This window comes from Pseudophryne corroboree, chromosome 9, assembly GCF_028390025.1.
Source record: "Pseudophryne corroboree isolate aPseCor3 chromosome 9, aPseCor3.hap2, whole genome shotgun sequence".
Taxonomy (NCBI): Eukaryota; Metazoa; Chordata; class Amphibia; order Anura; family Myobatrachidae; genus Pseudophryne; species Pseudophryne corroboree.
This window is the reverse complement of record NC_086452.1, coordinates 395,148,868-395,159,881: the sequence shown is the minus strand read 5'-3', so window position 1 is coordinate 395,159,881 and position 11,014 is coordinate 395,148,868. Positions and strand designations below refer to the sequence as shown.

Sequence of the window (11,014 nt, the reverse complement as noted above, 5' to 3'; positions counted from 1 at the left end):
GGGGCACACTTTAAATCAATTAATGTAAATATATTGCAATTATGGAGTACACAATAAATGTAAGATTTAAAACGTAACTTTTAATGTTCTAAACAGATGATAACATTACAAAAACTTTAATAGGCGACAATTTGTTAAAAAATTTATTAAATCAGAACAATATGAAAAATATGTTACTCACTCATGATCAGTTAGGTGGCAAATTGCCTCTATGCACACTGTATTCTAGGTGAGTATCAATGTATGACTTTATCTAAGCGAAAGTTTCTATTTTCTAGTTCTATATCAACTTGTGAGATTTACAAGAGAGGAACCGGAAAACCGGCTTTCTGACTCCAAACTTATACAGGGTGGACAATTGAGTAGACATTTCACATGATATGATATCAGTATTTAAGACAGTAGAGGATTGTTGCAATTGTGTATTGCCCCACTATTATTCAGAGAAAGATAAAAGGTGTTACAGAACCAGTCACTTCTGCTTTTGCCCATCTGTGACCATCGAATGGGCAATTAGAGAGTGTTGACGCCTAGATATTCTGGTTATGAAGGAAATATAGTACACTTCTGCTTTCCTGGGTACATCAATGGATTGTAATGTCCCTTGATACTACAGTACCCAGTATTCCCAGAGGTTCTCCCTTTCTGGTACTGACCAGGCCCAACGCTGCTTGGCTTCCAAGATCAGACGAGATCGGGCATGTCCAGCGTGGTAGGACTGTAGATGGTTAAGGGAACATCCATAGACGTACCGGGGTACCTAATTGGATGAGAGAGTGTTTGGAGAAGATTCATTTAGAAATTCAAGGTAAGTATGAAGTTTTTAAGGGTAAAGTAGATATTAGACCTGATAAGTCAGGATTGGAAAGTGAGATAAATTCTGCGCTTCTGCTGTCCACTAGGAAGTCTCTGTTACTATAACACGCATAGCAGAGTACAATCCTTTATTCATGGATGAGAGAGCGCATGAAAAGAAGGAAGTGAGACAAAGGGAATTTAATACCTCTGAATCTGTAAGACCTATATATTGGATTGTTCAAGGTAATCAAAAGCAGGCTGACTCCTCTCCATAGCACACTACAGGTATGACACACCGCTTCCCAGCTGCTCCATGGTAGCCAATTTTGAGTACTTTTCTGTATATTGCCCTTGTAGGAGTGGTTTTGAGAACTTGTATAAAAATACATCTACATTGAATAACGGCACCTATATGTGGATTTACACCTAATATCATCCACTATTACTACTATTTTTTGCCTTTATTCTGTTTCTTCTCCCTTTTTTCTTTTTTGGAATCTGTCTGTGGATTTGACCTGATTACCTTGAACAATCCAATATAAAGGTCTGACAGATTCAGAGGTATTAAATTCCCTTTGTCTCACTTCCTTCTTTTCATGCGCTCTCTCATCCATGAATAAAGGATTGTTCTCTGCAATGCGTGTTATAGTAACAGAGACTTCCTAGTGGACAGCAGAAGCGCAGCACTTATCTCACTTTCCAATCCTGACTTATCAGGTCTAATATCTACTTTACCCTTAAAAACTTCATACTTACCTTGAATTTCTAAATTAATCTTCTCCACTCTCTCATCCAGTTGGGTACCCCTGCACGCCTATGAATGTTCCCTTAACCATCTACAGTCCTACCATGCTGGACATGCCCGATCTCGTCTGATCTTGGAAGCCAAGCAGCGTTGGGCCTGGTCAGTACCAGAAAGGGAAACCCTCTGGGAATACTGGGTACTGTAATATCAAGGGACATTACAATCCATTGATGTACCCAGAAAAGCAGAAGTGTACTATATTTCCTTCATAACCAGAATATCTAGGCGTCAACACTCTCTCATTGCCCATTCGATGGTCACAGATGGGCAAAAGCAGAAGTGACTGGTTCTGTAACACCTTTTATCTTTCTCTGAATAATAGTGGGGCAATACACAATTGCAACAATCCTCTACTGTCTTAAATACTGATATCATGTGAAATGTCTACTCAATTGTCCACCCTGTAGGAGTTTGGAGTCAGAAAGCCGGTTTTCCGGTTCCTCTCTTGTGAGTATATATATAAATCTCACAAGTTGGTAGAGAGAACTACAAAATAGAAACTTTCGCTTAGATAAAGTCATACATTGATACTCACCTAGAATACAGTGGGTATGCATAGAGGCAATTTGCCACCTAACTGATCATGAGCGAGTTAACATATTTTTCTGATTTAATTATTTTTTTTAACAAATTGTCGCCCATTAAAGTTTTTGTAATGTTATCGTCTGTTTAGAACATTAAAAGTTACGTTTTAAATCTTACATTTATTGTGTACTCCATAATTGCAATATATTTACATTAATTGATTTAAAGTGTGCCCCAGAGAGACAATAAAACAGTCTTTTTTGCTCCTTCGCAAACCCCCCCAGGGCCGGTGCAAGGTCTCTCTGCATCCTAGGCAAATCTTCAGCCCAGCGCCCCCCTAACCTGCAAACCCCACCACCACGATCACCACATACCGAAGGGTAGATGCAGGTGGGCTGGGGTGAATTGCGTCATTAAACATATACAGAGAAAAGAGACAACACTAAAGGACTTATAAAGTGATAAAGTATATCTTTACTTATATATAAAGTAAAAAAACAGTTGTGATTTTGTGCACAACCTACTTTCACTTAAAAAGCGCTATAGTGCCGTCTATTCTTTATATACCGTATAATACTGTATATGGGGTCTGGTGGGGATATTTAATTGGGGTTGGATATGGGATGCCGCCGGTCAGAATAGAGACAGCAGCATGCTGACCACTATAATACCAACATCTTAAAAATAAGATTTTACTCACCGTTAAATCTATTTCTCGTAGTCCGTAGTGGATGCTGGGACTCCGTAAGGACCATGGGGAATAGCGGCTCCGCAGGAGACTGGGCACAACTAAAGAAAGCTTTAGGACTACCTGGTGTGCACTGGCTCCTCCCCCTATGACCCTCCTCCAGACCTCAGTTAGGATACTGTGCCCGGAAGAGCTGACACAATAAGGAAGGATTTTGAATCCCGGGTAAGACTCATACCAGCCACACCAATCACACCGTATAACTCGTGATACTATACCCAGTTAACAGTATGAATAATAACTGAGCCTCTCAACAGATGGCTCAACAATAACCCTTTAGTTAAACAATAACTATATACAAGTATTGCAGACAATCCGCACTTGGGATGGGCGCCCAGCATCCACTACGGACTACGAGAAATAGATTTACCGGTGAGTAAAATCTTATTTTCTCTGACGTCCTAAGTGGATGCTGGGACTCCGTAAGGACCATGGGGATTATACCAAAGCTCCCAAACGGGCGGGAGAGTGCGGATGACTCTGCAGCACCGAATGGGCAAACTCTAGGTCCTCCTCAGCCAGGGTGTCAAACTTGTAGAATTTAGCAAATGTGTTTGACCCCGACCAAGTAGCTGCTCGGCAAAGTTGTAAAGCCGAGACCCCTCGGGCAGCCGCCCAAGAAGAGCCCACCTTCCTCGTGGAATGGGCTTTCACTGATTTAGGATGCGGCAGTACAGCCGCAGAATGTGCAAGCTGAATCGTACTACAGATCCAGCGAGCAATAGTCTGCTTTGAAACAGGAGCACCCAGCTTGTTGGGTGCATACAGGATAAATAGCGAGTCAGTTTTCCTGACACTAGCCGTCCTGGAAACATAAATTTTCAGGGCCCTGACTACGTCCAACAACTTGGAAGCCTCCAAGTCTTTAGTAGCCGCAGGCACCACAATAGGTTGGTTCAAATGAAAGGCTGATACCACCTTAGGGAGCAACTGGGGACGAGTCCTCAATTCTGCCCTATCCATATGGAAAATCAGATAAGGGCTTTTACATGACAAAGCCGCCAATTCTGACACACGCCTGGCAGAAGCCAAGGCCAACAGCATGACCACTTTCCACGTGAGATATTTTAATTCCACGGTTTTAAGAGGCTCAAACCAATGTGACTTTAGGAAATCCAACACCACGTTGAGATCCCAAGGTGCCACTGGAGGCACAAAAGGGGGCTGAATATGCAGCACTCCCTTAACAAAAGTCTGAACTTCAGGTAGTGAAGCCAGTTCTCTCTGGAAGAAAATCGATAGAGCCGAAATCTGGACCTTAATGGAACCCAATTTTAGGCCCATAGTCACCCCTGACTGTAGGAAGTGCAGAAAACGGCCCAGCTGAAATTCCTCCGTTGGGCCTTCCTGGCCTCACACCACGCAACATATTTTCGCCAAATGCGGTGATAATGCTTTGCGGTCACTTCTTTCCTAGCTTTAATCAGTGTAGGAATGACTTCCTCCGGAATGCCCTTTTCCTTCAAGATCCGGTGTTCAACCGCCATGCCGTCAAACGCAGCCGCGGTAAGTCTTGGAACAGACAGGGCCCCTGCTGCAGCAGGTCCTGTCTGAGCGGCAGAGGCCATGGGTCCTCTGAGATCATTTCTTGAAGTTTCGGGTACCAAGCTCTTCTTGGCCAATCCGGAACAATGAGTATAGTTCTTACTCCTCTTCTCCTTATTATCCTCAGTACCTTGGGTATGAGAGGAAGAGGAGAGAACGCATAAACCGACCGGTACACCCACGGTGTCACTAGAGCGTCCACAGCTATCGCCTGAGGGTCTCTTGACCTGGCGCAATATCTTTCTAGCTTTTTGTTGAGGCGGGACGCCATCATGTCCACCTGTGGCCTTTCCCAACGGTTTACAATCAGTTGGAAGACATCTGGATGAAGTCCCCACTCTCCCGGGTGGAGGTCGTGCCTGCTGAGGAAGTCTGCTTCCCAGTTGTCCACTCCCGGAATGAACACTGCTGACAGTGCTAACACGTGATTTTCCGCCCATCGGAGAATCCTTGTGGCTTCTGCCATCGCCGTCCTGCTTCTTGTGCCGCCCTGTCGGTTTACATGGGCGACTGCCGTGATGTTGTCTGACTGGATCAGTATCGGCTGGTTTTGAAGCAGGGGTTTTGCCTGACTTAGGGCATTGTAAATGGCCCTCAGTTCCAGAATATTTATGTGTAGGGAAGTCTCCTGACTCGACAATAGTCCTTGGAAGTTTCTTCCCTGTGTGACTGCCCCCCAGCCTCGAAGGCTGGCATCCGTGGTCACCAGGACCCAGTCCTGTATGCCGAATCTGCGGCCCTCTTGAAGATGAGCACTTTGCAGCCACCACAGCAGAGACACCCTGGTCCTTGGAGACAGGGTTATCAGCCGATGCATCTGAAGATGCGATCCGGACCACTTGTCCAACAGGTCCCACTGAAAAGTCCTTGCATGGAACCTGCCGAATGGAATGGCTTCGTAGGAAGCTACCATTTTTCCCAGGACTCGCGTGCAGTGATGCACCGACACCTGTTTTGGTTTCAGGAGGCCTCTGACTAGAGATGACAGCTCCTTGGCTTTCTCCTCCGGGAGAAACACTTTTTTCTGTTCTGTGTCCAGAACCATCCCCAGGAACAGTAGACGTGTCGTAGGGACCAGCTGTGACTTTGGAATATTTAGAATCCAACCGTGCTGTTGTAGCACCTCCCGAGATAGTGCTACCCCGACCAACAACTGCTCCCTGGACCTCGCCTTTATCAGGAGATCATCCAAGTACGGGATAATTAAAACTCCCTTTTTTCGAAGGAGTATCATCATTTCGGCCATTACCTTGGTAAATACCCTCGGTGCCATGGACAGACCAAACGGCAATGTCTGGAATTGGTAATGACAATCCTGTACCACAAATCTGAGGTACTCCTGGTGAGGATGGTAAATGGGGACATGCAGGTAAGCATCCTTGATGTCCAGTGATACCATGTAATCCCCCTCGTCCAGGCTTGAAATAACCGCCCTGAGCGATTCCATCTTGAACTTGAATTTTTTTATATAAGTGTTCAAGGATTTAAAATTAAAAATGGGTCTCACCGAACCGTCCGGTTTCGGTACCACAAACATTGTGGAATAGTAACCATGTCCTTGTTGAAGGAGGGGCACCTTGACTATCACCTGCTGGGAATACAGCTTGTGAATTGCCTTTAGCACTGCCTCCCTGCCTGAGGGAGTTGTTGGCAAGGCAGATTTGAGGAAACGGCGGGGGGGAGACGTCTCGAATTCCAGCTTGTACCCCTGAGATACCACTTGAAGGATCCAGGGATCCACCCGTGAGCAAGCCCACTGATTGCTGAAGTTTTTGAGACGGACTCCCAGCGTAGCTGGCTCCGCCTGTGGAGCCCCAGCGTCATGCGGTGGACTTGGAGGAAGCGGGGGAGGACTTTTGCTCCTGGGAAGTGGCTGTATGGTGCAGCTTTTCCCCTCTACCTCTGCCTCTGGGCAGAAAGGACGCACTTTTAACCCGCTTGCCTTTCTGGGGCCGAAAGGACTGTACCTGATAATACGGTGCTTTCTTTGGCTGTGAGGGAACATGGGGTAAAAATGCTGACTTCCCAGCTGTGGCTGTGGAAACGAGGTCCGAGAGACCATCCCCAAACAACTCCTCACCTTTATAAGGCAAAACTTCCATGTGCCTTTTAGAATCTGCATCACCTGTCCACTGCCGAGTCCATAATCCTCTCCTGGAAGAAATGGACATTGCACTTATTTTAGATGCCAGCCGGCAAATATCCCTCTGTGCATCTCTCATGTATAAGACTGCGTCTTTTATATGCTCTACGGTTAGCAATATAGTGTCCCTGTCTAGGGTATCAATATTTTCTGACAGGGAATCTGACCACGCAGCTGCAGCACTGCACATCCATGCTGAAGCAATAGCCGGTCTCAATATAATACCTGAGTGTGTATACACAGACTTCAGGATAGCCTCCTGCTTTCTATCAGCAGGCTCCTTTAGGGCGGCCGTATCCGGAGACGGTAGTGCCACCTTCTTTGACAGGCGTGTGAGCGCTTTATCCACCCTAGGGGATGTTTCCCAACGTGACCTATCCTCTGGCGGGAAAGGGTACGCCATTAGTAACCTTTTAGAAATTACCAGTTTCTTATCGGGGGAAGCCCACGCTTCTTCACACACTTCATTTAATTCCTCAGATGGGGGAAAAACTACTGGTAGTTTTTTCTCCCCAAACATAATACCCTTTTTTGTGGTACCTGGGGTAACATCAGAAATGTGCAACACATTTTTCATTGCCTCAATCATGTAACGTGTGGCCCTATTGGAAGTTACATTAGTCTCATCGTCGTCGACACTGGATTCAGTATCCGTGTCGACATCTGTGTCTGCCATCTGAGGTAGCGGGCGTTTTAGAGCCCCTGATGGCTTTTGAGACAGTTGGGCATGCACGAGCTGAGAAGCCGGCTGTCCCACATCTGCTATGTCGTCAAACCTTTTATGTAAGGAGTTGACACTTTCACGTAAGTCCTTCCACAAGTCCATCCACTCAGGTGTCGGCCCCGCAGGGGGTGACATCACATTTATCGGTAACTGCTCCGCCTCCACATAAGCCTCCTCATCAAACATGTCGACACAGCCGTACCGACACACCGCACACACACAGGGAATGCTCTGACTGAGGACAGGACCCCACAAAGCCCTTTGGGGAGACACACCAGAGCGCTATATAACACAGGGATTAACACTGTAACTGAGTGATTTTCCCAATAGCTGCTTGTATACACAATATTGCGCCTAAATTTAGTGCCCCCCCTCTCTTTTTTACCCTATGTAGTCTGGAAACTGCAGGGGAGAGTCTGGGAGCGATCCTTCCAGCGGAGCTGTGAGGGAAAATGGCGCCAGTGTGCTGAGGGAGATAGCCCCGCCCCTTTTCTGGCGGACTTCTCCCGCTTTTTTGTAGGTATATCTGGCAGGGGATTTTACACATATATAGTCTCTATGACTATATTATGTGTAGTTTTGCCAGCCAAGGTACTTAATATTGCAGCCCAGGGCGCCCCCCCCCCAGCGCCCTGCACACATCAGTGACCGGAGTGTGAGGTGTGCATGGGAAGCAATGGCGCACAGCTGCAGTGCTGTGCGCTACCTTGATGAAGACCAAAGTCTTCTGCCGCCGATTTCCAGGACTGTCTTCTTGCTTCTGGCTCTGTAAGGGGGACGGCGGCGTGGCTCCGGGACCGGATGATTGAGGTCGGGCCCTGTGTTCGATCCCTCTGGAGCTAATGGTGTCCAGTAGCCTAGAAGCCCAAGCTAGCTGCAAGCAGGTAGGTTCGCTTCTCTCCCCTTAGTCCCTCGTAGCAGTGAGTCTGTTGCCAGTAGATCTCACTGAAAATAAAAAACCTAAAATAAACTTTCTTTTTCTAGGAGCTCAGGAGAGCCCCTAGTGTGCATCCAGCTCAGCCGGGCACAAGATTCTAACTGAGGTCTGGAGGAGGGTCATAGGGGGAGGAGCCAGTGCACACCAGGTAGTCCTAAAGCTTTCTTTAGTTGTGCCCAGTCTCCTGCGGAGCCGCTATTCCCCATGGTCCTTACGGAGTCCCAGCATCCACTTAGGACGTCAGAGAAATTAAATTAATTAACCTTACCCTTAACCCTAACCTTACCTCTCTGCAGCCTAACTGTAACCCTCCACGGCATGCTAAAATTCAGGATGTCAGCTGTCAGGATTCCGGTATCATATATTTGTATTCTCCGTATTGTGTTCCATCCGCCTATCTGTAAATTCATTACTGAACCACATACAGAGTCATCCTTTAGTTTTTTGCTGGATGAATACAGTTGCGCCCTTCAGTGGCTGGCACCCCTAGGCAGCCGCCTAAAGCTGCCTAATGGTAGAGCCGGCCCTGATCCCCCCCCCCCCCCCCCCATAGTTTACTCTGAACTAATTTCTGGGAGCACCACCAACCTAGTTCTACTGCAAATACTCTTTAGGTAAAGTCAGTAGCCATATGTTGGTTAATATAAATATCTCTTAAAATTTAAAATAAATTTGACCAACGCCAATCTACAATCCGATCCAGTGCAGGTTCCAAAACCCCAACCCCTTCCTTAGGTAAGTGTCTGGAAAGAGAGTGAGCGAGTGTGTGTATACTGTATACATGTGTGACTGTGTATCTGTGTCATGTATGGAAAGTATATATGTGTGTATCTGTATGTGGTGTATCTGTATGTGTGACTGCGACATAATGTGTATAAGGGTCACTGCTGCAGGGGGGCATTGCGTGTGTAAGCGTCACTGGTACAAGGGGCATTACGTGCGTAAGAGTCACTGGTACAGGGGGCATTACGCGTTTAAGCGTCACTGGTACAGGGGGCGTTACGCGTGTAAGCGTCACTGCTACATGGGGCGTTACTCATGTAAGCGTCACTGCTACGGGGGCGTTACGTGTGTAAGCGTCTCTGGTACAGGGGGCGTTACGTGTGTAAGCGTTACCTGTGTAAGCGTCCCTACTATAGGGGGCATTATGTGCGCTGTCCCTTTGTAAAGTATTGGTGGTGCAAATTTATAGTTTGCAGGAGAGCGACGAACACCCTAACACCGGCCCTGCTGTCACTATACAGTAAAAGCAACAATGTAAATAATGGTCCGGTGTAATGACTGAAGATGAGGCAGACAGTGACGGTTATAGTGACAGTACAATGGCCCTCATTCCGAGTTGATCGGTCGCAAGGCGAATTTAGCAGAGTTACACACGCTAAGCCGCCGCCTACTGGGAGTGAATCTTAGCTTCTTAAAATTGCGACCGATGTATTCGCAATATTGCGATTACTAACTACTTAGCAGTTTCAGAGTAGCTCCAGACTTACTCTGCCTGTGCGATCAGTTCAGTGCTTGTCGTTCCTGGTTGACGTCACAAACACACCCAGCGTTCGCCCAGGCACTCCCACCGTTTCCCCGGCCACTCCTGCGTTTTTTCCGGAAACGGTAGCGTTTTCAGCCACACGCCCCTGAAACGCCGTGTTTCCGCCCAGTAACACCCATTTCCTGTCAATCACATTACGGTCGCCGGAGCGAAGAAAAAGCCGTGAGTAAAATTACTTTCTTCATAGTAAAGTTACTTGGCGCAGTCGCAGTGCGAACATTGCGCATGCGTACTAAGCGGATTTTCACTGCGATGCGATGAAAAATACCGAGCGAACAACTCGGAATGAGGGCCAATGTGTGATCTGTGCAGAAGGAGAGGTCAGGTGCTGCCGGGGACTGGGCGGGCGACCCGGCTGCCAGGACCGGACTGGAGGAGGGAGCAGGCGGGGTTTGCTATTCAAACTGTGGGAAGAGTTACAGGGAAGCTCGGTACGTTATATACCCGCTCCATCCGAATGCTTCTGGTTGCGGTCTGTACTGACATCCCGGGGTCATGAGCCCAGTGACCGACACCCCGGGACCGTAGCCCAGTGACTGACACACCGGGAAAGGAGCACAAGTTACCCCCGTATTTTGGAGCACTGTGACACCCGCGGGCGCGGACAGCGAGGAATCGGAGCCCTGTGTGACTGACGCCCCGGGACTGTGCAGCGTTATCTCCTGGTGACACCTGTGTATACAGAGCTGGTCTGAGAGTGACCCCGCAGCATCATCATCATCACTCAGGACCAAATCACCTCACATGCATCAAGGGGGGAACCTGAGCAGTCCAGCGGAGAGGTGTGTTCTTCTTAGTGACATACACACTACATACACTGTGCACTGACACATATGTGCATATAGATTACATACACTGTACACGGAAACGTGTGTCTCTCCACATACACTGACACACAACAGTCACTACACACTCTCTGCACATACACTGACATAACACTAAAACACATACACTTCTTATGCGTGTCTCTGCATATACAGTACACTGACTCACAACACTAAACACACACACCTACTGTATGTGTCTCTGCTTATACACTGATACAGAACACTATGGGGGTAATTCTGAGTTGATCGCAGCAGCAAGTTTGTTAGCAGTTGGGCAAAACCATGTGCACTGCAGGTGAGGCAGATGTAACATGTGCAGAGAGAGTTAGATTTGGTTGGGTTATATTGTTTCTGTGCAGGGTAAATACTGGCTGCTTTATTTTTACACTGCAAGTTAGATTTCAGTTTGAATATAC

General features: G+C 47.2%; 1 protein-coding gene and 2 pseudogenes across 1 annotated transcript in view; 2 read left to right on the top strand and 1 right to left on the bottom strand.

Annotated features, from left to right (window-relative positions):
• Positions 1-607: 607 nt before the first annotated feature.
• LOC134964056 (5S ribosomal RNA) lies at positions 608-726 on the bottom strand (annotated as a pseudogene).
• A 906-nt stretch (positions 727-1,632) lies between these two features.
• Positions 1,633-1,751, top strand: LOC134964455 (5S ribosomal RNA; annotated as a pseudogene).
• An 8,426-nt stretch (positions 1,752-10,177) lies between these two features.
• Positions 10,178-11,014, top strand: part of ARHGEF3 (Rho guanine nucleotide exchange factor 3) — a 612,175-nt gene continuing 611,338 nt past the window's right edge. Inside the window, exon 1 of the mRNA XM_063940848.1 lies at positions 10,178-10,553. Within this exon, the coding sequence (XP_063796918.1) occupies positions 10,516-10,553 (38 nt within the window). The 5' untranslated portion in view covers positions 10,178-10,515. The remainder of the gene's footprint in view (positions 10,554-11,014) is intronic.